The 27,519-nt window shown below is 38.7% G+C and overlaps 1 protein-coding gene and 1 long non-coding RNA gene across 2 annotated transcripts; both read right to left on the reverse strand.

Annotated features, from left to right (window-relative positions):
* Positions 1–5: 5 nt before the first annotated feature.
* LOC308389352 (uncharacterized protein) lies at positions 6–26,224 on the reverse strand. The gene is made up of 6 exons (XM_080870722.1): positions 26,195–26,224; positions 20,288–20,359; positions 2,604–3,239; positions 1,285–1,615; positions 1,027–1,202; positions 6–940 (listed from the first exon to the last, which is right to left on the reverse strand). The coding sequence occupies exons 2-6, from the start codon at positions 20,317–20,319 to the stop codon at positions 709–711; spliced, it is 1,407 nt and encodes a 468-aa protein (XP_080726848.1). The 5' UTR covers positions 20,320–20,359; positions 26,195–26,224; the 3' UTR covers positions 6–708.
* Positions 6,472–11,022, reverse strand: LOC308389354. The gene is made up of 3 exons (XR_013970256.1): positions 7,054–11,022; positions 6,715–6,748; positions 6,472–6,607 (listed from the first exon to the last, which is right to left on the reverse strand). It is a non-coding gene; the product is annotated as an uncharacterized lncRNA (long non-coding RNA).
* Positions 26,225–27,519: the final 1,295 nt, after the last annotated feature.

The raw sequence follows: 27,519 nt of genomic DNA on the forward strand, positions 1-27,519 counted from the left end.
ATCCATCCATCCATCCATCCATCCATCCATCCATCCATCCATCGCATCTTTTTTTTTTTAAATTTAATTAATTTTTTTTCTTATCATAACTCCGGTCATTGTGGCTTATCAATAAAATATAAAAACTGACATATAGTTTGAAGTCTGGACTTTCAACACAAGCCGAAATAGAGACCCTGATGCTAGAAGATGCGTGACTGCAGCTTGTAGCTATATCAGCTTAAATTGGTCATGTGATTTGAAGGTGTGGCTGTCCGTCAACCCAGAGGGTTAATAACACTCGCCTTCATTCCAGTTCTAGAGTGGAGCAATCAACCACCTGTGTTGAAATCGGAAAATAGCCAATGTGTTGAAATGCTTATGATTGTGTGCTCTGGCACAATCATAAGCATTGGTCGCTACTGACAACAAGAAATAAAACCGTTTGCTTTATGGGCTGAAACATTTTTTTTAGTGATGCAGGGAGGTAATGCTATGCAATATATTCAGTTTTAGAACTTATATTTAATGTTACTTGTAGCCAGACTCAGAGTGTTAATGATGGCTAATTTTAATATGCAGCATTGTGATAAGCAAAAATAGAGTGGACTTGGGATGGAAAGACATTATTTCAGGCTGGCACATGCCACCCCTGTAGGTCAGCCTGTGTTTTGTTGACCAGCTTTTTTCTCCTAAAACTTCAGTATTTGCGTTTCTGTCCATCATCTATCAGTTTTGCGTCTCTGATCTCAGCAGTTCTGCTCTCCGCAGCACCTTGATCACATTGGGGAGCAGTTTGTCTTTAAAGTCCCACAGTCGGGTGTCCACATGAAGCCGATCAAGTGGTGGATCGGTCGGAGTCCTGATTGGCGAGTGAATGATCCGACAGACGTCTGGTGGAACCTTGAACTTTGTTGCAGACATCATAAGCACATCATGCACTGAGGTCTGCTGCACTGCTCTGTAGGTGCATAAATACATGGACAATCACACAATGCCTCAGGGTTAAATGAATGCTAGTGCCGAACACTCAACCATTTGTCTCACCTTGGCTGAACTATTAACTTGTGTGGATGGTAAATATTTCTGTTAGGCTCCTCTCTGTAGATATGCACCATAATATCAAAGCCTGGCACCCCATTCCATTGAGGCAGGGGTCCCCATTTATTTTGATTAAAAGTCTTCTTGGGATAGGTGTGGTTCTCAATGAGAAATACTCCTGTCTGTAGAAGAACAGTTTAGGTTTGACAGGTGCAGGAAGGACATTTGAAAATAAATTTAGAAATGCTTAGAAAAAAATGTTACATTTGGATTCTGATTTTGGAGCGTGTTCATCAAAGACATCAGATCTTTGTGCTGGTATGGCATTATAATCTCATCAATGTCATTTAACAGGACGTAGCGGGAACGCTCCATTGATCTGTAAATGCACTCATTAAGTGTGGTCAGCTGGCCAAAGTAGTGCACGTCTCCTCCGTGCTCTGAGTGAAGCCAGCCACGAGATGGATTCAGATGCTTGTCAATGGGCCAAGGAACCATTTCCACAAAGCCCTCCTGGCTATAATTCTGCAACAGGCGGTCGAGCTCTGGACCACAGCTGGTGTTATAGATCACCACTCTGTTCACACCCAGCAACCTGGGACAAAGTAACAGGTTTAAAGGCTTACATTTATATATTTCATTAGTTTGCTCATGCCTTTGTTATTTATTGCATTTAGCTTACAAAAATGCATTCATATTACACAGAGGAGTTAAGAAGTATACATATAACAAATAACTGGAAATGCAGAGATTTTTTGTTTGAGACGACATTTGACTTTAAAGCCACAGAAAAGCCAGTTAGGTTTAGGGGCCAGCTTCGAAAGGAAAACATTTACACAACATTATAAGGAAGTCTATATCCTGATACATGATACAGTATCTAAACCCTCCTTTATGGATGGTTTAGATACTGGTAGATTTAGGGGTTAGGATGTTTTGTGTGGCCTCAGTCAAATGTGGCCACATTTGGATAAAAAAGACAAACAAAAAAACCCGAAAACAAAAATAAAGAAAGTTGTGCTGTCAGCGTTAATCTCGTTAAAATGACGTTAACGCCATACCCACATTAATGGGGCAAATCTCCATTAGTCAGGAGAGCCTGGACAGCGCTAACGTGTTAACAAGCTAACCACGCTAACACGTTGACACCATGCAGCCCCACGCACGGGGTGAGCCACGTTAACTGGCTAATGGAGATTTGCCCCATTAATGTGGGTATGGCGTTAACGTCATTTTAACGAGATTAATGCTGGCAGCACAAAAAGAAAAAGAAAAAAAAAACATGGGTGGGGAAAACTCCATCGTTTTTATACAGTCTATGCTCCACACTTACATGTGCAGATGCACATTTAAATATCTATCAGCACCTGCTACATTTCAAAACTTCTAATACTGGAAATATTCACTTTGGTGAGAATGTCAAAGACTCTGAAGTCAAGCCAACGTTATCCTCCGCTCTTGAATACAGAAGTAGAAACACCACTGAAGAAATCCAGGAGCTTTACAATTAACAGCAACCGTTACACAGAGGTTTTGCTGCATAGGTTTCACTCTGTAGCTTGTAGTGCTGTTACTGTACTCACCTGTACATTTCCAGAGTCTCTGCAAACTGAAGCACATTGTTGTAGTCGCCAAACAGATTAGAGATGCAGACTGTGAAGTCAAACTTCATGTTTTCTTCCTTTTGCCTGTCGCTCTTTTGGTTTCTTATAGGAAGCCAGGTAGAGTCAGATGCACTTTCTTTGTCTGGTGTAGTCAAGAGAGTGACACGTGTAGCTTTGCAGTTCTGAGGAATCTGACACATGACGTCCGTAGTGGCGAAGGGAAAACCAAAGTGATCAGAATGTTGTAAAATTGTTGCTGGAGTGGTTTTACTTAAAACATTTGTGCAGCAAAAAACGCAGTGAAGGGGCTGTATGGAGTCTCTCTTAAATATGCCAATGATGCGTATATCCAAATCCTTCACTCTCTGGTCCACGTATGCTGACACCAGTAAGTGCTTGGTATTTTTGAGCGGGGTGATGGTCTGCTCAGATACTCCCAAGGAGCAAACACCCGCAGGCCCAGATGGTTTTGGGATGGATTTGTTGTTGTTGTTTGGCATATTCACATTGAATAGAAGAATGAAGATTAATGCAACAATCAAGGGGAGAGCCAGCTTCTTTTTGAGAGATTTTGCTGCATCCATCCAGCCAGCGCAGATGAAGCTAATTTCCAACCTGAGGAGAAGGTGTAGAATCACAATTACAAAGAGAAATGTAAAAATTCCTTAGAAATTTTCTTGCTGCGATGTTTGTGGAACATCAACAAACCTGTTTTCAAACTTTATATTTCATTTAAGTAGCCACTTTGATGTTGTAGGAGCCATTTTTGGGTTAATACCTTATGTTGCCGCTAAAGGTCACCTTTTTTTGTTTTCGTATGGTTGGTTCATGTAAAGGTATTTAAGGTAGACGCACATAATCAGCATCAGGTGTGTTGTTAATCGTAAGAAGGCACACAGTTTATGACCACTGCGCTGTTATGTTAAAATGATGTTGGAATAAAGACCAAAAGGACAAGATAAGTACTGCTGGAGTTATTGGACTGTTTAATTAATTCATGCATACCAGTGAAATCGCGTCACCCCCGTTAATTCAATTCAATTCAATTTTATTTATATAGCGCCAAATCACAACAAAAGTCGCCTCAAGGCGCTTTATATTGTACAGTAGATGCAGAGAAAAGCCCAACAATCATATGACCCCCTATGATCAAGCACTTTGGCGACAGTGGGAAGGAAAAACTCCCTTTTAACAGGAAGAAACCTCTGGCAGAACCAGGCTCAGGGAGGGGCGGGGCCATCTGCTGCGACGGGTTGGGGTGAGAGAAGGAAAACAGGATAAAGACATGCTGTGGAAGAGAGACAGAGATTAATAACAGATATGATTCAATGCAGAGAGGTCTATTAACACATAGTGAGTGAGAAAGGTGACTGGAAAGGAAAAACTCAATGCATTATGGGAATCCCCGGAAGCCTATTGCAGCATAACAGAAAGTGTGCTTCGGATGAAGCACGAGAAGATTGTACTATGAAAAAAGAATGTATTTAAAAGTTTTTAATTTGCTAAGCAAATAAGCTCCTCAGAAACACCACTGTGTTTGAGCAGGAACAGGAAGTGATAACAAACACCTCAGTGGCTTCAAGCGTAGGCTTAACCTCTACAGGTGTCTTTACTGAAATATTCTTGATAGATGTAAGACCCAAACTCCAGGCTCATTTTATGTAATAACTGAATTCTGCCTGATTGTTCTCCCATTAAAAAAGGCCTTTAGAAAGCTCACCTGTGTCCCAGGATACTAGTCAATGTCAACCACTGTACTATTGAGAGCATTCTCACCAACGGCATACCAGTGTAGTACAACAATTTTACCACAGATGGTTAAATAACACTAAACCAGATGGTAAAAATTATTGCCCAATGTATCACTGGCACTCATTTGACCAGCACAGCCCACTGAATGGTCATTAATCAATGGGCTTTGATTAGTGCTAGTTGATCAATGGTCATGACAATTTGCATATTAATGATCAAGGAACTGACCTCACAGCTTATTGTTCATTCAGTGGACTAGTTTCAGTCATTGTGCAAATGTACTGTTTATAAGGTTGGGGAAACCTGCAGTCAGCTGAGACTAAAGAAGTCACTTGGATGAGTGACGATTCTCCCACTGAAAGCACTACGTCCAGATCAACAGAATCAACCTTTTGGGATATACTTACCTGGATGATTGAGCATGCATCAAGATACCCATTTCTTTATTTGCAAGTTCACCATATAATTGATTTGGCAGATTTTTACACAAAAGTTAACTTTTTTACAAAACATGTAAACCACAACATTATAGAGCTAAAGAGTGTCCTTGAAGAAAGAAAGAAAAAACGTAAATCCTATTAAACAAGTTAGTTTAAGAAAATGGAATATGACCTGATATTGTTTGACTTATTGAGTTCTTTTGCAGCACAAAATATCAATAAGATTCACTTTAACTTCCATTTTGAATCCCCCTTCAGTTTTCTGTAGACAACCCATACTAGACGCTCCTTTACAAAATCAAGGGACCCTGTGGTAGAACTTGACCTAAGTGGCTAAAGAAGGGCAGGAGACAGATCCTGTCCAGTGTAGTGAGCGATTTATTTACCATTTTTGTGACCAAACAATATTGACAAAAAGAAATAAGAAACTCAACTCCATAGTTAACTCAGTTCAAATAAACATAACTGAACTTAAATCAACAGCAAATAAGCTCACATGCATTCAGCTACACTGACCTGCTCCTTTCTCCTCAAACACCTGCATTCGTCTGCTTAAATAGTCCACTTAACCAAACAATCTCACCCCTGGACTATTCCATTAGGTAGGTAAGGCAAACATTTCCCTACTCAATTCTATACTGCTACTCCTTCTAAGCAATAAAAGCTATGCTGTGTAATCAATACATATTACAACGATACATTCATTTCTTCATAAACACTCTAAAATCAGCTTTGTTAAATTAGGATTCTCCCCCCTTGTTCACCTGGTCTCTTCCTGTGACCTCAGATTAACCAGTAACTTAAACTTGTCAGAATTGATTTAAACCAAGATGTTATGTTATCTGTAAAAGTGCAAAACATAAACAAATCCAGGATAGTACATGCTTGCCTATTACATAATACATATTTGATATGGCTAAATCAAAACAAGTATGTTAACTAAAAATGGTAAATGGCCTGTATTCGTATAGCGCTTTACCAGTCCCTAAGAACCCCAAAGCTCTTTACATATTCAGTAATCCACCCATTCACACACACACTGGAGAGTCGGACAGCTAAGCCTGAGGAAGAAGCACCAGGGGCCCGTTCTTCGTACCTCGCTAAGTAGGTTAGCCGGATTAGATTGTTGACGATTTCGCGTGATCCTGGATCAGTCGGTTCCCCGAAGCTCATCCGGGACTTGCTGTCATAGCAACAGAGCCGTAAGCGTAAACCTGCTCGGGAGCAGGTTTACTTTATGTAAACAGGATTAGATCGCGGCCACGCAGGTATGTCCGCGTCATCATACGAAAGCAACAGCGATATTCCACCACTGTTTCACCATAAATAAATAACATCAATGTAACTAAAGACAATGCAGCACCTGATCCATTTATTGATTTCACACAGGTCATTTCCTAAAAAAGGGAAATGTACTATTAACATTCTATTACATGTATGTGATTATTACAGATTTAATTCATATTTCAGAGTAGCAATTGTAAATTACTTCGTGTAATCAAGATGAGAGACCACGGCTATAAAAGCGAAGGTGGATTTGGGAAGCCTGTCGCAGCCATGTCCTGTCCGTATACGCGAGCCACCCATTGCGGAAGGTGCAAGATTGATAAGGAGAGTCCTCAGAATTCAGCGTATATTGCGGGATAGACAGGATCCTTTAGCTCAGCGCGACAGTGTGCTCATAGAGAGATATCGATTTTCCCGTGAGGGTATTATTCACTTAACCAACTTGTTGACGAGGGGGTGCAGGACCACCACCTGTCTTTTTTTCCTCTGCCCTTTTCTTGGTTGCTGTTATAAACAAACAGATTATTCCAGGGTCTCTTTCCAAGAGACTAAAAGCAATATAAGTGATAAATATTACCATTCTGTAGGATATTCTTATATTTCACTTTTACCTGTTCCCATGTTCTAGTGGGTCCTGTCGTGGCTCTAATGTGAAAGAGGATAAAATATAACATATTATAATATAATGTAATATAATATTGGATAATATAGTGTAATATAATAAATCTACCCTACCGCCTACTGGTGTTGGCCAGAGGGGCCGATGGCGCGATATGGCAGCCTGGCTTCTGTCAGTCTGCCCCAGGGCAGCTGTGGCTACAACTGTAGCTGCCTCCACCAGTGTGTGAATGTGAGAGTGACTGAATAGTGGCATTGTAAAGCGCTTTGGGTGCCTTGAAAAGCGCTATATCAATCCACTCCATTATTATTGTTATTATTAAATTACTTACGAGTTTGATTTGTCAGCAACTTTCTGCCAGCCCTCGCTCCTTGCTTTTGCAGCCTTTGCAGTGTTCCCTTGCGTTCTGATTAAACTCTGAAACTCCTGAAATCCCTCACTCAAGAGTTCTTGCTCTGCTGCCGAAAAATACCGAGCCGAGCGCGCTCCGTCGACATTTTCGCCGACCAATCAGAGGGTTGCCGATCAATGTTTCTACTATCGATGCGTGGCCCCTTTTACGACACCCAGTGATGTCACATTACTGCGTCCAGCTGTACTAATCGTCAACAGCAGGTGTGTTCGGGGAACCGGATTAGCGAGCTCACGGTTAGCGCGATGATTTGATCTTGGATGTGTCATTTGATCTTGGATGTAGTAAGCGACGTACGAAGAACGGGCCCCAGGTCGGCAGATCGGTTATTTAGTGTTCATATGTACAGGGTGTACATGGACAAATTACAAATTGGCTTAAAAAAATACAAACACATAATCTTCTGTTAGAAATGAAGTAAGCTAACTAATACTAGGAAAATCGAGCAGTTTCTTTCACTATGAGTTGAATTAATTTCCACCTACCTCTCGCAGAGGGCTCAGTGTCAGCTCGTGGACCAAACCAAATCATGAAATGTGAGGGGGAAGGAAATAAGTTGTTGTACCTCGTGAAGCAAACAGTTTTTATGCCGATGGATTAATTATTTAAAAAAAAAAAAGTTCTACAGCTTAGTGTCCACGTCTTTTCTCCAAGGTTTTGATGCCAGGTAGTGTCATACATTGCTGCTACCAAAAATACCTTCCTGATGAGTGAGTTTATCATGCCCATCTTGAAACAACTGTTGGGATTTAAATATATATTTTTAACCTCTTAAGCCCCAAGGGGGTTTCTGAGCTTCCTGCTCGAAAACGTAATGCCCAAATTTAATTGATTATTTCTCTGCAATTACAAACTCTGTCCATACAATCTTGGTATCAAAATAAAGCTAACACTTGTGAGATTTCATCAGAGGTGTAAATATTGAAGCAGATATTACTGTGTCAAAGTTACTGAGACTGGAACATAGAAAATGTATATTTTATCCTCGCCTAATATTTTTTTTTAATTTTTAGCATATAAACCTTTTAAAAATATGCCTCAGATCACATTTGGTTCCAGGATTTCAGTAACCAACATATAAACATCATCTGTGCAAAGATTTGTTTCTACTGTTTCTAAAGTGAAACAGTGAAAAATTACAGCCCTGTCAATACATGAATATCCAGATGTTGTACAAAAATGTCCAATTTTGGCACATAATTGGACACCATGAATTTTTTAGGTATTAAAGAGCAAAAATTAATACATTTTATTAACAGGCCTAAAAATGCTCTTTTTAAAAAAATACATTTTTGAAGAATTAACCACACATTTACATGGTAATGGCCCTTTTCTGCAGTGCGCATGAAGCGTTTAATTGGTCTCTGGCCCTTTAAACTCCGAGGGCTGTAACTTTGGTTTCTTTTGGTCAATTTGCATGATTGACACCTCTTTTTAATCGTTTTAGCCAATAGAATCAAAGTAATGATGCCACGTTCACGTCACTTCAACCAATCAGACATTGCAATGCCAAAATCCACGTGGGCCCAAATTTGAATTTTGGTCTGATCGTGGTAAAACTTGGTGTGTGGAGTCAGTGATAGCTCTGGAAATTAATAAATTTAAATTAATAAATTTTTATGGGTTTGAGTCCCTATTGATCATAAGGTTGGACCTGCATCGGTCAAATAGTTCTGGTGGACTTTTGGTTGTTGTTTCAAAGTATAATAAAATTACTGTAGAACGGAAGTCTGGGACTTCTAAGAAGTGCACAAGCTCAGAGGTGGAGACCTCCCGCTTTTTACAGACGTGTAAAAAGACCCTCTAGGAGGATTACTCCAGGTGGCACCTGCCAAGACTTGGGGCCTTGGTTTAAAATAGCCAGTGATTGGATCACTTTGCTGTTTAGAACGGTATCTGCACTTTTTTGGGCAGCAGAGGTTGGACCTCGGGCATTGGACGCTTTAAAAAATTCAAATAGGGTGTTTAGAAATTGGGCCAGGCACAGTTTGGAACTGATACTGGTTAATTGATCACAAAAAGGTTGGACCTAGCGTTGGACGCTTGTTAAATTTGTCAAAATTGGTTTGGTTCTTGTGTTGAGTATGTCAGGGATCCGTATGTTTGTTGTAAAATTATAAGATGTCTTTGTAATATAAAATAAGTATTTTTGGCATTTCAAAGAACTTTGCAATTTAACAGTGATTTAAAGGCTGAAAGCATGCTGAGAGTGTGTTGAAATGAAAGTGTGCATGTTGTGAAATCCTTTAATCTTTGGTGATTCTATAAATATATTGTTGTGAACATCGCTGAACCTGCTGGTGTGTAATGTGAAAATTTATTAGAGGTTTTAATTGTTTTTCTTTCAGTTTGAGGTCGTATATGCACTTAACAGGGTGCGGTCTACTTCCTCTTTCTGATTCTAAACAGCAGGTTTGACGAAAATAGTCTATCACAAGCATGTTTTGGGTGATTCTAAGTGTGTGAACGTTGTGGGTAGTGGATTTGAGTGATTCTGTGTGATTTGTAGAAAATAAATAAGTAATAATAACACTACGTGGGTTCATAGCAGAGTGGGTGAACAGAGGAAGTCTGAGAGAAAAGTGTGTGTGTGGGACGACGAAGTTCAGGGAAGCCTGTAAAATGCTGATGTATTGTGTGAAGGATGCTAAAAAACTGAGCTAAAGAATGGTGATATGTGTGGGAAAAAACAAACGGTTAATTGTCTTGAGGTCTGAAAGAGCTCTGCTAAGCATGCTGAAGATTTTGATTTGAATGCTTGCAAAGGCAAAAAGCTTAGTATATTTAAGTGTGTGTGCGTGTAATAAGAGTGCATTCTTTTTATATCAACATTTAGCAGAATTACAGAGGGTTTATAGACTGTAAATACAAAAAAAGAGTTCGATTAGGCTGTAGAAACAGCAAGGGCGTAGATTTGTCATGGACGGAAGGGACATGTCCCCACCAATATCCAGCGATTATTGAATTGTCCCCACCAATAATTTGATCTCTTCGAGTAAAGAAAAACAAAACCAATAGAAAGAAAAAAACGATCTGTCTACGTCTCATTCACCCAGCGGTGCAGAAAGAGTTAAATTACTTCTCTACTGGAGTTCTCATGTGACAAATATGGCCAATGGGATTGGCTGTGCCTTTCAGGGAGCTCTGTTTAATTTTAGCAGCGGCGAGGACCTGCAGGGAGGAGAGGAGGACGGAAGCAAAAAAGGAAGAACCTGGATATAAGAAAGTATTTTTCAAAGAAACCTGTAAGTCACTTAAAGTCAAGTTCACTCATGAAATGTGTCCGTCACAATAACGTTACAGGCTATGTTAGGGCATACATGCCAACCCTCCCGATTTTTCCGGGAGAATCCTGAATTTCAGTGCCCCTCCCGATAATCTCCCGGAGCCACCATTCTCCCGAATTTCTCCCGTTTTTCCACCCGGACAACAAAATTGAAAAACCATATCCCAGATTGGCCCAGCCAATTCCAGTTTCCAACAATGGCTACTACTACTGCAGCTACTTAGTTTTAGTATTACTCTTATTACGCTTTCTGGGTCGCAAAATAAACATTTAACATATTTTCAGGCGAGAATGTAGCTGAGTAAACTTCAAATATCTAAGCCGATGAGAACAGCAAACTCGTTTTAGGCGTTGGCCCACATCAGTCTAAAATTGTATGTAACTATGAATAACGTGTTGCCATATGTCACCCAGGAGAGACTGGACAGTATAGATGTAAAACAAATATGTCAGCAGTTTATCTCAGTTAACGAGAGGAGCAGGCATGTGTTTGGCTCCTTCACATAGTGGACATTGGTTGTAGTGTGGGGCACCAGTAGTCCGTGTCTGTTGCTGTAACAGTAGTTCATGTTTAGAATAAGAAATCCCAGCTCACTGACTTGATCGGGGCAGTAGTGCCTAAAATGTTGCATAATTTTGCCGAGAGATCTTTTACTTTGTGGTAATCTTAGATGAGTAGTTTTATGGACAAAATCCACCAGGTCATTCAGTGTTCCCTTAGTGCTAATGTGTCAGAGATGTTGGTGTAACTGAAGTATTGTTGTTAAGTCCTTAAAGTCATATTCTTTTATTGTCATGACTCTATTTGAAGCTGTTTTTATTCTTTTTTTTTTCTCAAATCTTTTTATTTGGTTTTCCAGTGTTCTTTATCATAAAGGCAACTAAGATTCAAATAGAAATGATTACATATATACAATAGAAATTAAAGTAAAAAGGAAAAAAAAAAGGCAACAACAAATAACGTTGGACAGAGGATGCTATTTATCGAACTAACAATGAGGCTGAGTGACCATTTATATCTGTACAGTATTGAAGAAATCTATAAAAGGTTGCCAGGTTGAATGGAATTCCTCCAACCTCCCCTTTAGTAGGAGTTTAATTCTTTCGAGCTGCAAGTGTCTCAATACATCTTGTATTAACGCTGATGTGGTAGGAGGCACCTTTTGTTTCCAATTTAGTAGAATCAAACGGCGTGCCAGCAGCGTCACAAAACGTATCACATTATTTTGGGTGGCTGATAGGTCTACAACAACCGGCTTCACTCCAAATAAAGCACAGATTGGGTCTGGCTTAAGTGGTTTTTTTTAGAATTTTAGACAAGATATGAAAGACATTATTCCAATATGTTGTTATACAGGGACAATTCCAAAACATATGCGCCAGTGAAGCAGGTTGCTGTTTACATCTTTCGCACGACGAGTTTACGTTGGGGAACATTTTTGACAGTATCAGCTTTGATAAATGGAGTCTATGTAGCACTTTAAACTGTAAGAGTCCATGACTAATGCAAACAGAGGAAGAGTGTACATTTTCCTGGGCTTTTGTCCATTGATTGTCTGTAATTCTCGTACCAAGGTCACACTGCCAGGCCTCTTTCAGATAGTCAAGTGTGACAGGTCCCTCCAGTTGTGACAAAGCGTTGTGAATTTTTGTTATTAGTCCTTTCTTGAGTGGATCAAACTGAAATAAGTTATCTAAGGCAGAGTCTGGGGGCCGACCTGGAAAAGATGGAAAAAGCTTCCTTACAAAGCTTCTGATCTGTAAGTATTTGAAAAAGTCATTACTGTGCAAGTCAAATTTTTCTTGCAGTTGCCGGAATGTGGGAAAAAACCTTGTTGATGAATAAATCCTTTATTGAGTGCAGCCCCTTGTGGTTCCATTGGAGAAATGAAATGTTTGAAAGTGATGGTGTGAATGATGCGTTATTCATGAGTGGAGTTAGTATGGAAGCTTCCTTCCACCCGAAATGTTTCCTTATCTGTGTCCAGATTTTAATTGTATGAGAGACTACAGGATTTTTAAAGTCATGTTTAGGGATAGGGAGAGCTGAATAGATCATAGCTTCTAATGAGGAGGGGTAGCAGCCTTCATTCTCCCTCGTTGTCCAGTCGGCCCCCTTAGTCCGCAACCAAAACAACATGGAACGAACATTACATGACCAATAATACAGACGGAAGCATGGTAACCCCATCCCTCCCTGACATGTCGGTCTCTGTAGGTAGCTTTTCTTGATCCTTGGATTCTTTCTGTTCCATATGAAATAGGATATTAAGGAGTCTAATTTATTAAAAAAGGCTTTATTAATCACAATAGGGATACACTGAAATAAAAATAAGAATTTGGGAAGAATATTCATTCTAACAATGTTTATCCTCCCTGCTAGTGAAATTGGTAGATTAATCCATTTGTCTATGTTATTTTTGGTTTCATCATATAGTTTAGAGAGATTGTGTTTAAATAAACCATAATAATCCTGAGTGATATTTATTCCAAGATATTGGAACTGATTAGAAACCCGAAATGGCAAGGTATTGAAACAACTTGGGTTACCTATTGCTTTAGAGTTGACTGGGAATAGCACACTTTTAGATAAATTCAATTTGTATCCTGACACTTCTCCAAAATTCTGCAAAATCTCCATGATGACTGGGACTGATTTTGCAGGGTTAGAAATATACAGTAGTAAATCATCTGCATAAAGCGAGACTTTATTTTCTGCTTTTCCCCTTCTGATCCCTGTATATTCGTCTGTTGAGCGCAGTAGAAGAGCTAAAGGTTCAATAGCCAACGCGAAAAGCAGAGGTGAAAGAGGACAGCCTTGTCTTGTTGAACGATTCAGATCGAAATAGTTGGAGTGGACATTATTTGTTTGTACTGACACTTTTGGTTGGATGTATAGTAGTTTAACCAGAGAAATAAATTTAGGGCCAAATCCGAACCTCGACAGGGTCGAGAAGAGATAATCCCACTCGACCCTGTCGAAGGCCTTCTCCGCGTCCAAAGAAAGCAAAATTTCAGGATTAGGATTATGCTTGTTTTGCGTATAGATAATGTTTAAAAGTCTTCTAATATCAAAAAACAGCTGCCTGTCTTTAATGAACCCTGTTTGGTCCTGAGATATAATTGTTGGCAGAACAGTTTTCAGGCGTGTTGCCAAAATCTTTGCAAGTATCTTATTATCTACATTAATTAAGCTGATCGGTCTATATGAAGCCGGGTCTAAAGGATCTTTTTCTTTTTTATAGATCAAAGAGATGCTTGCCTGATATAAAGTCGGCAGTAGAGCTTTTTTGTCCAGTGCCTCATTATATACTTCTAGTAACAGGGGTGAGATATGGTCTTTAAAGGCCTTGTAAAATTCCGAAGTATAACCGTCTGGAACCGGAGCTTTGGAGTTCTGTAAATTATCTATTGCTTGCTGTATCTCTTGTATAGTTATGGATTTTTCGAGTTGTTCTACTTTATCTGGGTTGATCACAGGTACACTAAACTTGTTAAAGAACATCTCAAATAGTGCGGGGTTCTTTTTTTGATTCCGAGGCGTATAAGTCTACATAGAAACTTCTGAATATACTATTTATCTCCTTTGGGTCCCTCGTTATTTGTCCCGTAATGGTGCGAATTTCTGTGATCAATCTTGTTGCTGCTTGTCTCTTGATTTGTTGTGCTAGAACTTTACCCATCCTTTCCCCCTGTTCATAATATTTATATTTTGCCCTGGTTAGAAGCTTGACTGTTCTTGCGGTATACATCAATTCTAAATCAGCTTGCAGGGACAGTTTCTTCTTGTCCACGCTGTGTGTTGTCTATCTACTTCCTGTATCTTGTCTTTTATACGTCTCTCTTCTTCTCTTCGTTGTTTATTCATTAGACTCTTCCGCGACATTAACTGCCCCCGAATGTACGCTTTTATTGCTTCCCACAAGGTAGACTTGGTAATATCTGGAGTGTTGTTAATTGACAGGTAGAAATCAATTTGGTTCTTAATGTCTTCTACCCCCTGTTTATTTGATAATAAACTATTATCAAATCTCCATATCTTTGTTGTGTAATTGAACCCGAGGGCTAGTTGCAAAAGGAGGGGGCTGTGATCCGACAACATTATTGTGCCATATTCACAGTGCTTTACTGATGGTAGAAATTTAGAATCGAATAAAAAAAAAAAGTCTATCCTGGTATATGTCTGGTGGACCGGAGAATAGAATGAATATTGTCGCACATTAGGATTCTGAACTCTCCACGGATCAATTATTCCATAGTTTCCCATAAATTCCTGGACGGCTTTTGCCGATTTAGATATTTTGGCAGGTTTACTCGATGATCTATCAAGGTTAGTATTTAACACAAAGTTAAAATCACCTCCTATGATTAATTGATGAGTATCGATATCCGGAAGCTTTGATATTATCGACCGTATAAATTGCTCATCATCCACATTCGGAGCGTAAATATTCACTAACATAACTAAATGACCATAAAGTTTGCCAGTTACAATAACATACCTACCCTGAGTGTCTGGTAGTATTTTTGCTGCTGTAAATGGTACTGATTTTTTGATCAGTATGGCTGTGCCTCTGCTTCCAGCATTAAACGTAGAGTGAAATATTTGTTCTATCCATTTGCATCGTAATCTGTTGTGATCGTGTACTTTTAGATGCGTTTCTTGCAAAAAGATTATATCCGCGTTTACTTTTTTTAAGTGAGCTAAAATGTTTCCTCGTTTCACTGGTCCCCTGAGTCCCTTACAGTTCCATGTTACAAAGTTGACAAGATTTTGTGGTGCTCTCTCAGTAGAGGTACCAATAGTTATTAACTGTTACTGAGTGGTTGATGGATCTTACTCTGAGCTTTCTAAAAGTGATCCTCTGAAATTCACAACTTTCTTGAACCAAACTAAAGAACAACCTCATGAACTCAAACCGGAACCCTTTCTTCATTTGCAAAGAAAAGAAAAGAAAAGAAAAACAATTTTTGTCCAGCTTTTTACAGGCTGTAGACATCAGATTCACCACTAAACTCCTTAAGATTGTCTATTATTATATGCTATTCCCTCCTGGGTCATGTTTGTAAAGATGTGGCTAAGCGGTAGATGTGGCTGGGCTCTGGACGTGGGTACTGACGAACTTCTCTGCTTCGCGCGGATCTGTGAATGAGTGCTTAGCGTTGTTCACCGTTATAGTCAGCTTGGCGGGGTAGTACAGACTGTACGGGACGCCAGCATTCCGTAGTTTCCCTTTCACGGGGTTGAATGACGCTCGAAGTTTGCTGACCTCAGGATTCATGTCCGGGAAGATGTGTACAGGTGATCCTTTGTAGAAGAGGCGGCCTTTTTCCCTGGACAATCGTAAAATCTTCTCTCTGTCGGTGTAGTAGTGCAGGCAGACTATCATGGCTCTTGGGCGCTCCCCTGTCCGTGGTTTCGGGGCGAGGGTTCTGTGGGCTCGGTCTATCATGATAAGCGAATCATCATTTTCTTTCCCGAGCACTTCTGAGAAAAATTCTGCCATGAAACGGCTGGGGTTTCCCCCCTCTGCGTCCTCATTAATGCCCACCACACGCAGATTGTTTCTGCGGCTTCTATTTTCTAAATCCAGGCATTTGTCGTGTAGCTTGTTGTAATCTTTCTTTAGGGTTTCGTGATCTTTCTCCAAGGCTGTTAACCCGTCTGTAGTGTCGCAGAGGGCCCGCTCCATGTCCTTCTGTATACTTGTTGTTTCTGCATGAGTTTCGTGCAGTGCCTCTATTTTCTGTGATAGCTCATGTCGAAGCTTATTGGTGTCTGCTTTAGCTTCTTCTCTTAGCGAGGAAATGTCCTCACGTAAGTTTTCATGCATATTATCTATCTGCGTCTTAATATCGTTCATCATACCGTCTCGGTAGGCTTGCAATTCGCTCCGAAGGATCCTCACGGAGATTGGCGAGTTCTCGTCCGCCATGTCGTGTTGTGGCTCTTCGCCGCCAGATGTAGCAGAAGCTGACGACAAAGTTTTTTGCGTGTATTTCTGACTACTCTTCATGACTCGCTTTGGTCAGGAGGAGTTTGTACAGTTGAATCTTGGTCCAAATCAAAGTCAATATGTGTCCCAGGAGGTTTGGATAATCAAAAATCTTAGCGGAGCTGCCTTTCGCTGCTACTTACTTCATCGGCCGGAAGCGGAAGCCTCAGCTGTTTTTATTCTTGTATGAAACCTGATTTATATGGATTATGGCTGAAGTAAACTAAAGTCTAAAATACTTAGTCATTTGTTTAATAGTAATATAACATTATATAATTCACATATAAAACTATGAATTGTAATTTTAAATGGTTTAAAAGCATGTAGAATAGCATATGTAAGCAAGTATGTTTCTCTCTCTCTCTTTTTTTTTTTTATCAAGAAGCAAAGACAAAAAAAAAAAAAAAAAAAAAAGAAACGGGGCAGGGTTCGGTGGCTGAATCATCCGTCCCCACCAATGCCAAAACCAAATCTACGCCCTTGAGAAACAGGAAAAGAGAGAAACAGATAAAAATATGAGGGTGTGTGGTGCAGTGTGTGTGTCTGGCAGGAAGTGAACAACTTTGCATGCCCATAAAAGGAACTGTGTAGTGTGGAACCAGAGAGAGAGAGAGACTTGTTAAAATCTAGGTGGAGGAAGAGAATGAATGTCTTAAGAAATAGTAATGAAAATGATATTAAATAAGTGTTTTAGTGTGTTAATACAGGTGCCCATGGACTTACTCAACCTCAAAACATGAGTACAGCGGCAAAATGATAGATTAACAGAATTGGGATGACAAACAGGCCAGCCTTTGGCTTAAAATTTTTACAGCTTGACCTTTCATTCTGTCCTTATCCTGAGAAGAAGCTTAAAGGACAGTCAATCTCCTGATGAAGACAGAAGACAGACAGAACACCGTGTACTTGAAGAAATAACAGCAGGCAAAAGACAGTGCAACTGACCTATAACACTGAAGGGTCCAGCAGCATGTATGAATACCACTGATGGAACATGAGCTTTGAATTACGAGCTGGAGACTTAATCAGTGACATGACTGTTTGAAGGCACTGGACGTGATATTTGCCATGCTGGGAGTTAACCTACAAAAAAAGACTGAAAAGATCAAGAGAGAAGAAACAGAGAGATGGAGATTTGAAGGTCACACAGGAACAAGGACAAGGACCAGTGAGAGGTCAAGCCCAGACGAGTTAGAGTGACAGCGTGTGGGGAATTGGCTTGAAAATGGGGGCTGAACTGGTGGAGGTTTAGAAATGCCCCGAGCATCATAACAGAAAGGTAAATTTAAAAAAAAAAAAAAAAGAGAGAGAGAAGGAAAAACACAAACTAATAATTAAATGAATGAATAAAAAACACATACACAAATTGTTACATGTTAAATTATTTTTGGAAATAATCAGAAGTGAGATAGTTTGAATCCACAGCTCAGTGCAAAGAGACATGAATTAAACCTGATTATAAAATACATATGCAATGAAGAAGCAGCTTACCCTTGTGGGACTAATAAAGGTATATCAATTCAATATATGAATATACTCAGCATTAATATGAACACATAACATAAATGCAATGAAAGACACGCTTACACCTATGAGTGTGAATACATGACATAAATTGGTATTTCTGGTCGGAGAGAGAGAAGTGTTGTTTAAGCAGTGATGATAATAATGAAAATGTCTTAGTTTTGTCACTTTTAGGTGCAAAGCAGAGCTGGATCAATTTTCCACATGCAGCAGGTGGAAGAAAGTTATAGGTTAACATTACTGGAAACGTTCAGGCCAAGTTTCTGGTTGAATTGTTTACAGTGCCATATCTCCCTCAACCTCACACGCGAGCTCTAACTCCTGGCTGAAGACAAGGAATGCAATTCCAAAGAGCAATTCAATCAGGGAAGACAAACAATGGTTTTGTAGGGTTGGGCACTGTTGAAAACCAAAGGTTGCATAGTCTTTTTGTCTTTTTCTAACCTAGCAAGAGTTTCAAGAAAAGCTAGTTATACTGAGACCAGTTAAACAGAAAAACTATGTCTACACCTTTTTCTGTTTGACTCATGCAACTGAAAAATATCTGCTCAAGTCTGCAGGTTATGGCGCCATTACCACTTTAATGTTGGAAACCATGCCAAACCTAAAAATATAACACTGTGGAGACATGGATCAGTACACTGCTTAGATAAGTCTTTTTTTTAATTTATTTTTTTACATTAGAATATTGTAGTGGTATTATTATGATTATTATTATTATTACATTGATTGGTACGCCAAATACAAATACTATATTTGTGAGCTTTTTTTGGATTTAAGGAAAGATAAATGTAATTTATAAAATGGTGTAAAAACATTTTGTGCTTAATTACCTTTATTTATGATACAAAATATTAGCAAATATAACATAAATAATTCCTTGGATATCAATTTCAAAGAAAACCTAGTGGAACTCAAAGGGTTTTTCATCTGTTTTAGCTCACTAGTTTTCCCCACCCACAACAGTTATAGCCAGTGTACAATATATACACAGAGCAATGCACATTTCTCCAGAAGTACTCTGTTTATGTTGGTTATAATCATGATGTGTTATTACAAAACACCAGGTAGAAAAAAAATCCCACAGGGCTGCCTGCAATTATACACATTGTTGACATGAAAGAATTAACTTCCTTCACATATCAGTGTCACTGGTTCAGGGTCGGGAATGTCTGTATGGGGAGAGTCGGACAGCTAAGCCTGAGGAAGAAGCACCTGGTCGACAGATCGGTTATTTAGTGTTCATATGTACAGGGTGTACATGGACGAATTACAAATTGGCTTAAAAAAATACAAACACATAATCTTCTGTTAGAAATGAAGTAAGCTAACTAATACTAGGAAAATCGAGCAGTTTCTTTCACTATGAATTTAATTTCCACCTACTTTTCGTCTTTATCTCGCAGAGGGCTCAGTGTCAGCTCGTGGAACAAACCAAATCCTGAAATGTGAGGGGGAAGGAAATACGTTGTTGTACCTTGTGAAGCGAACAGTTTTTATGGCGATGGATTCAGCATTCTGCTCTTGCTCTTGATGAAGGTGGTCGCACTTTTCTCCTCTTCTCCTCTCCCTTAGCTTCCCTGCTTAGCCTCTTATGTCCTTGCCTAGTCTCGTGTTTTTTTGTATTACTTTTCCCTGGAACATTCTCTCACAGTCTGTTCTCTAAAACCCAACACCCTGATAACGACTGTGTTTAGTCTGTTCCTTCCAGAGGCGGAGCCAGACATTTGAAACACCTGGGGCTTAGCCCTAAAGGGTAGTATGCATATGAGATTTTTTTTATTTATTTTTTTTTGGGGGGGGGGGGGGGGGGGTTAGAAACGACTGAAAGATTAATAGGCTCTGCTTGAGTTTTGTTCAAAAAAAGAATGACTTCATATAGGGAAAAATATATATCACATATGCAGGACACCTTAAACTAGTTTTTTAATTAAGCAGCAAGGCAGAACAAAATCGGGGCTGTATCAAGACACAGGGACTAAACCCCAATTCAACCAGACCCAGAACTGATCCTGAATTAAAACAGGACTACATCAGTTCAAAATCAGGACTACTGAGGACTTAACCAAGACAGAACCAGAATCAGAACTAGATGATAGTAGCACTAAAAATCATCATAGACCTGCACTACACTTATTTTTTAATTCTACCAAAGTAGACTATTTAGATTGAGAAAAGTTTATATAATTATTTAGCCTTGTTTTGCAAACAAGCCTGCATAACTTAATAAATGTAGAATTTGAAAAATAGTAGACCTAAAAAGAAACACTAGGTACGAGATACATGAGGACCTATGATACGGTGATACTTTTGGTAAACAACCATTTGACTAACATGTGTGTCTCACCTGCTCTTGTTCCCTCTCTGTTCTGTCCTCATTCTCCATCTCCCTCTCTGTTCCTCTCTCTCCCTCTTTGTGCTGACAATCATCAAATATACAGTTGAAACCAGATATTTACACACTCTTCAGATCAAAACACAAACACTTTTTTAATTGTAACATCAAATCAGACTAAATGTTTATTTTTTTTAGATTGATAAATATAAAAAACATATTTGTTAACTTTAAGAGTAAAGAGAGAAACTATCTGTATTTCTTAATTGTAAATGGCACCAAATTGTATTCAAACTTGAGCCACACTTATGGAGCTCCACAATTCTTTTCCTGGTGTTTTGGTTGACATCTCTTGATTTTCCCATGTCAAAGAAACAGGCTCTGTGTTTTGCCTTATATGCGTCCACAGGTGTGCCACCAATTTGCTCACATGGACTCTACTAACCTATCAGAAGCTTCTTCAGCTCAGAATGGAATCGTCTGGAGTTTTCTTATTAATTAACAATAAACTTAGTGTACATGTACTCCTAAATTTAATGAAAGTGATAAAAAATAGAAAGCTCTGTTTCTCTTTATTCTGACATTTAACTAATTCAAAATATATTTCAATATTTATTTATCCAAAACAAAACAAGTTCACTCTAAATTGATGTTGTACAGTAAAAAAATGTTCTTGGTTTTTCCATAAGTGTATGTAAATATGTGGTTTAAATTGTGAATATACTGCTGTGTATTGAAGTTCCTCTTGTTTTGCATAGAAATATACTGAACAACATACAAAGCATAATATATAGACTACCTGAGTTTTTTCTTTGAAAGAAGCCCCTTATGTCCATTCTTGTATATCATAAATTACTGAAACTGATTTATTTAGCCGTGGAGGGAAACAACTGAAAATATGAAATAAACACACATGTAAGCTAAGACTCTCTAAAGAAAGAGCATTGTTGTTGTTCGGCTTTTCATTTCGCCATTTGTTGATTCACTTGAAGAGCAAGTAACGTAATATGGGTGAAGTGATCAGTTTGTAGGGGTGGGGGGGGGGGAATCGATACCGTGTAGTATCGTGATATTTTGTTTTCTAATAATGTATCGATACAGGGACAGCAGAAATCGATATTTTGTTACAAAAAAGTTTTTGTGGACTGGAACATGCTCTGACTTCAGAGTTTACTTATTTTCATTTAAGACATGTTTTATTTTAATTAAGTTTAAAACTTTTTTTATTTAATGTAAAATTATATTTTGTTTTAATTTACTTTCAAATTCTTCAGTTGCTGAACGGGCTGCATAGTTTTCATAAATTGCATAGTTCAGAATAGTTATAATTGTGCCAGATGGTTGCATTCAGTTAAGTTGGACTAGACTGTAATACAAACCGTTCAGTTTGTCAACAATAAAACTGACTAAAGATGGCTAAAGAACCAAATGGGACAGGCGGAAAAAAAACAAAAAAACAAAACAAAAACAAAAAAAAAAACAATAAAACTGACTGAAATGAGAGAAAGACTGAGTGTGAGACTTTGTTATTAGATAAAATGAATATTGATAAACTTTACCTTTATGTACAGAATCTGAATATTGCAAAATATTTTAAAAAATTGCAATAATATCGTATCGTGCGTTAAGTATTGTGATAATATCGTATCGTGGGATGTATGGTGATTCCCACCTATCAGTTTGATATCAATCTTTCATGATACACAGTCATATTCACATTATTTGTACAGTATGAATGATTTGCTTTGGTACCTGGTCAAACTTCAGTTCTCCTCTGTCTGCCTAGCTCCGTTTCTCCAACAGCGCACTCGTAGGCAGCAGCTGCCCCGCCCCGCTTACTGCCTGAGCTCGGATCATACCAATATTAGGGGGGATTTACGCACAGTCGTAAATTCCCACAGTGTGCACTATGTGATTCGAATAGTGTGTGTAGTTTTTTGCTTTATACAGTTGTCAGCCAGGCATGTAACTATGAAAAAATTACACTCCAAAAGACCCCGGGCTTCTGAAAAAACAACCCGGGCTTAAGCCCAGTAAGCCACCCCCCCCCCCCGCTCCGCCACTGGTTCCTTCCCATTCCATGGAAGGCCACCTGGGTTGGCTGGAAGACTGTTTATTTCGCCTAGCAGGGAAGTACTCTGGACACGCACACACATACATATACACTGATATGCACACACTCATCTCCCCTCCCTTTCCAAACGCCTTCGATGCTTATTCCCTTCTGATGCTGACGGTAGATCAAGGAGACCAGCGCACGCAGGCCCGGATGTACTGTCTAATTCGGCTGTCTCTCACCCTTTACCCACCCCTGTTGCTTGTCATGTGTTTCTTTGGTGTATTAAGAGTTTATTCATGCGCTATGTGCAGAGGTGTTTTTTTTCCTGTTCTCAAACTGATCTCCCTGCTGGAGCTCAGTCTGGGGGGAGTTTTTTTTTTTTTTCTCCCTATCTTTCCTCATGTGGTGCATTTTCCATTGTTATACCTCACTGACCTGTCTTCCCCATGTGATGTTTTGTGTAATGTATGTATTGGTCGGAGGGTAAGATGGTGCCGCCATTGCGTGCAATAGGTCGGCAGCCTTATGAAATTTCCCCTTGTGGGACTAATAAAGGTATATCAATTCAATTCAATCAATTCAATATCAATTCAATTCAATTAATTATTTAAAAAAAAATGTTCTACAGCTTAGTGTCCCCGTCTTTTCTTCAAGGTTTTGATGCCAGGTAGTGTCATACATTGCTGCTAACCAAAAATACCTGATGAGCGAGTTTATCATGCCCATCTTGAAACAACCCAGTTTTGTAACAGCTATGAACACAAAACTCAGTGTCTCTGTTTTACACTGTTCTGAATCAAAAAGACTTTATTCCATTCGTGAGATATTCTTGAGCTATGGTGCACAGATTATGAGACAACTAATTTATAACAGTTTAAATAACAGCAATTGATATTAGTATTATTATTATAGTTTCTTAACAAATGTAGGACATCGCTTTTTGTTTGTAAGCCAGTTAAGAAGTAAAGTGAAATACATATGCAAATAGAACACACACGTTTAAAAAGTAAAGCTCTGTTCTGTAATATGGAGCTTCAGGAAAATGGAATGGAAATACTCATGGACATCTGAACATCTGAAAATTCCGAGTAAGATGGCTTGCAAACAGGCAAATAATAGTAATAATACTAATTAAAAATAATCTATATTGTTTGCAAATAAGCCAAAAGCATTAGAAATAAATCCAAAAATGGTGGTTTCTTTTGGGTTGCACAATACAAGGATCGTATTGCAAGCTTTACCACTCAGGTGGCACATATGAATGAAAATGAAAGCAAACAGGCAGTTGGCACCAGGCCAAATTTGAGTTGTATATCTGGTTTTTCAATTTTCGGAAAGACCGGTTAGATGGCACTTTACATCACAGAGTTTAAAAGTAGCCATTGTTGTGCAATAAAAGCAGACCCTAAAGTAAGTACTGTCAGCATACTGTCTCTAAAATGACTTATTTAATTCTTGCTATTTAAAGTAACGAACATAAAGAACTAAAATTGTACTACTGGTTTATTTCACTATTTCAGTTCTCATTATTGAACTTTCACATTTAAGAGGTAATATTCAGACCACAAACTCCACTGTAGGTCCATAAGATCACTGTGGCAACACTGAGAGTTGAAAAACTGTCTAAGTTCTTTCATCTGTAATAAAATGATCCATGTGGCTGCTCTACCAGATTATTCAGCCGTACTCTAGAAATAACACAAGTGTTTGGGCACACAGCACAAGCGAGACACAAGAGACTGCTCACAGATTTGCAGGCTCTGAACATATTTCTCAGAAAATACAAATTCAGGATGCTGATGCGTGACTGATCATGGTGCACGGATGATATTGGTAATGGGGAAATGTGTGCTGGGATTATGCCGATGGTGAGATCCTGTTTTTCTGACTCAGAACAATACACAGAAATACATTAAATTTGCATAGGCGTGTAGAGGACCCTTTTTCACAGCATATTTTATACATGGATGACAATACATAATAATTGGAGCACATTTTTAAAATGTCCACTACACAAAAATAAGATGCCATTCATGTTCCCCTGCTTGTTAATTCAGGGTTGGTCACCAGTGTCCTGCACTGCCTTCATCATTCATTGACCCCTAATCATCCAAATATCCTGTCCTGCAGCGAGTAGCACCACTTGCATACCGAAAAATTTGACGTTTTGGAAGAAAAACAATGTTAAAGCAAGCATGATGAAATTTGTTGTTCTTTCAGCATCTATTTACCAGATACAGACTTTTCTATTGGAAAAAAAAATGCACCATTATAATTTGTGTACAAAGTTATATAATAAATTAATCTTTTTCCTTTTATGCACAAAATAACATATTGGAATATTTAGTCTATCATTAAAAAATAAACCACTACATAATATACTGGGGGTGGATAGCTATATTACGAGAATACCAAACCTCGAACCCACTCACCTAAACTGTTTAAAACTGGAGTGCTCAATTTTTGGGCAAATGTATGTATTTTTTTTAGAAGTACAACTGACCACATCTATTCATATTTACAATAATGGTCAGCTTATTTCACGACAACCTTACTTTTATCCAACTTTGGTTTTTATGACTACTCTAAGTATTACCAACTAACCTACGGTTAGCTACTCTGTTAGTGGTGTAAGTTGACAGTATGTGGCATAAGTTAACTACAAGAGACATGCTCCTAAATATAACTAAAGGAATAAAAAATGTTTTACTTCCCTTGCAGTTCTACAGCAGTAGCTAGAATATGGGTTGATTCCAAATCTATTGTTATAACTCATTGGTTTATGCAACCATGGCTCTATGAGGCAAGCCAAAAAGGAAGCAAACTTTCTAAGTGTTTTGGAATTTGTACGTGCCAAAGCTAGCAGTTGGTCCCCCACTTCCTCTGATTTTATTCAGGGATAAAACAGAAAGTGCACATTCGGTAGAGGCAGCCTGCCATCTACTGGCAGCCTTTTCTTTGAGGTGATTTCTGTTGATATGGATATTAAGTGGTTGTTACTGTGGTAAATGCAAGGGCGTAGATTTGGTTTTGGCATTGGTGGGGACGGATGATTCAACCACTGAACCCTGCCCTGTTTCTTATTTTTGTCCTTTTTGTCTTTGCTTCTTGATAAAAAAGGAGAAATATACTTGCCTACATATGCTATTCTGCATGTTTTTAAACCATTTAAAATTACAATTCATAGTTTTATATGTGAATTATATAATGTTAAATTACTATTAAACAAATGACTAAGTATTTTAGACTTTAGTTTACTTCAGTCATATTCCGTATAAATCAGGTATCATGCTAAAATAAAAATAGCTTAAAATACAGTCATGACAATTAAAGAATATGACTTTAAGGACTCAACAACATTACTTCAGTTATACTACACCAACATTTCTTATACATTAGCACTAAGGGAACACTCAGTGACCTGCTGTTTTTTGTCCATAAAACTACTCATCTAAGATTACCACAAAGTAAAAGATCTCTCGGCAAAATTATGCAACACTTTAGGCACTACTGCCCCGATCAAGTCAGTGAGCTGGGATGTTTTATTCTAAACATGAACTACTGTTACAGCAACAGACATGGACTACATGTCCCACACAACAACTCAACGTCCTCTATGTGAAGGAGCCAAACACATGCCTTCTCCTCTCGTTAACTGAGAAACTGCTGGCATATTGGTTTTACATCTATACTGTCCAGTCTCTCCTGGTCGACATACAGCAGCATTGTTTAATCTCATTTGAGTCACTGTTAACCCTTAGCCATGTTAGTCTTCTGAGAGCACTGAAGCTTCTTTTGGCCTCAGTACCTGCGTTTTATCCTCAGATTACAATTATTATTCTGTGCTTGATGTGCCTCACCTTTGGCCCTGGCTCTTCCCCTCTGACTGCACTAGGACATATTGCCACCTGATAAAATAACACATTGATTCGTGCCATATAAAAAGTGAGACATGTCAATTCAGATTCTTTGTCAAACATACCATATTGAATCAGTTTACATCAGCAGCCTAACAATTGTCATGATAATAAATACTAGTTAATCATAGCACCAAATCATCAGCCTATTCTGTCAATTTGTGCAGATCTTGACTCATCTGTAATGTTTGTAGGCTGAGTGCATTTTTAAAACAATTTGTGCAAACTGCACTACAAGGTGGAATATTTGTAAAATCATGACTAGCTCATAATATATTGTCTCAAAAATTAACCCTATGAATACGTCAGTGCCATTAGGATGAAATTATTGTGTCACCAACATTTTAACGTTAGACATATAATTTTAACAGCCTCTGTAAACTAATATCCTGGCTTGCTCAAGGCTGCTGATTTCTCTGACAGTTCCAATCAAAATTAGAAATGCTGCTCTGAGACTGAGAGAACTAATAGTGCTGCCTTTTGTGCAGTTAGTTTCCAAAACACGTCATTCATGGTTACATACAGTTTTAGACTGATGTGGGCCAAAGCCTAGCATAGCCTGTAACGTTATTGATTAAGTCGAAGACTACTTGCTGTCTGCGTATGGAGTTGTCTTCCCACACGTGTGTAGTCATTAAAATCATTGTTTGACCAAGACCTTCTGGACCATGGGTGGTTTGTACTCTCCTTCCTCAATTTTTGAACCTTAACATGACGGACACATTTTATGAGTGAACTTGAGTTTAAGTGACTTACAGGTTTCTTTGAAAAATACTTTCTTATATCCAGGTTCTTCCTCTTTGCTGCCGTCCTCCTCTCCTCCCTGCAGGTCATCGCCGCTGCTAGAATTAAACAGAGCTCCCTGAAAGGCACAGCCAATCACACTGGCCATATTTGTCACATGACGTAGGACTCCAGTAGAGGGCGTAATTTAACTCTTTCTGCACCGCTGGGTGAATGATGTTGACAGATCTGTGTTTTTTTCTTACTATCGGGATTGTTGTTCTTTACTCGAAGAGATCAAATTATTGGTGGGGACAATTCAATAATCGCAGGATATTGGTGGGGACATGTCCCTGCCGTCCATGCCAAATCTACGCCCTTGGGTAAATGCATAGTTATAACTTAGAAATTACCACATTATTACGTTCTTATTTCCCCCTTGTTTCCCTACTATAACTTCTTTTTTACTGATCTGTAATAGAAAGCGCTACCAGAATATTTTCCTATAGTGTTTGGAAATATACACAGCTCCTACATGAATCGTA

Source organism: Rhamphochromis sp. 'chilingali' (genome assembly GCF_963969265.1).
Source record: "Rhamphochromis sp. 'chilingali' genome assembly, chromosome: 21".
Classification (NCBI taxonomy): domain Eukaryota; kingdom Metazoa; phylum Chordata; class Actinopteri; order Cichliformes; family Cichlidae; genus Rhamphochromis; species Rhamphochromis sp. 'chilingali'.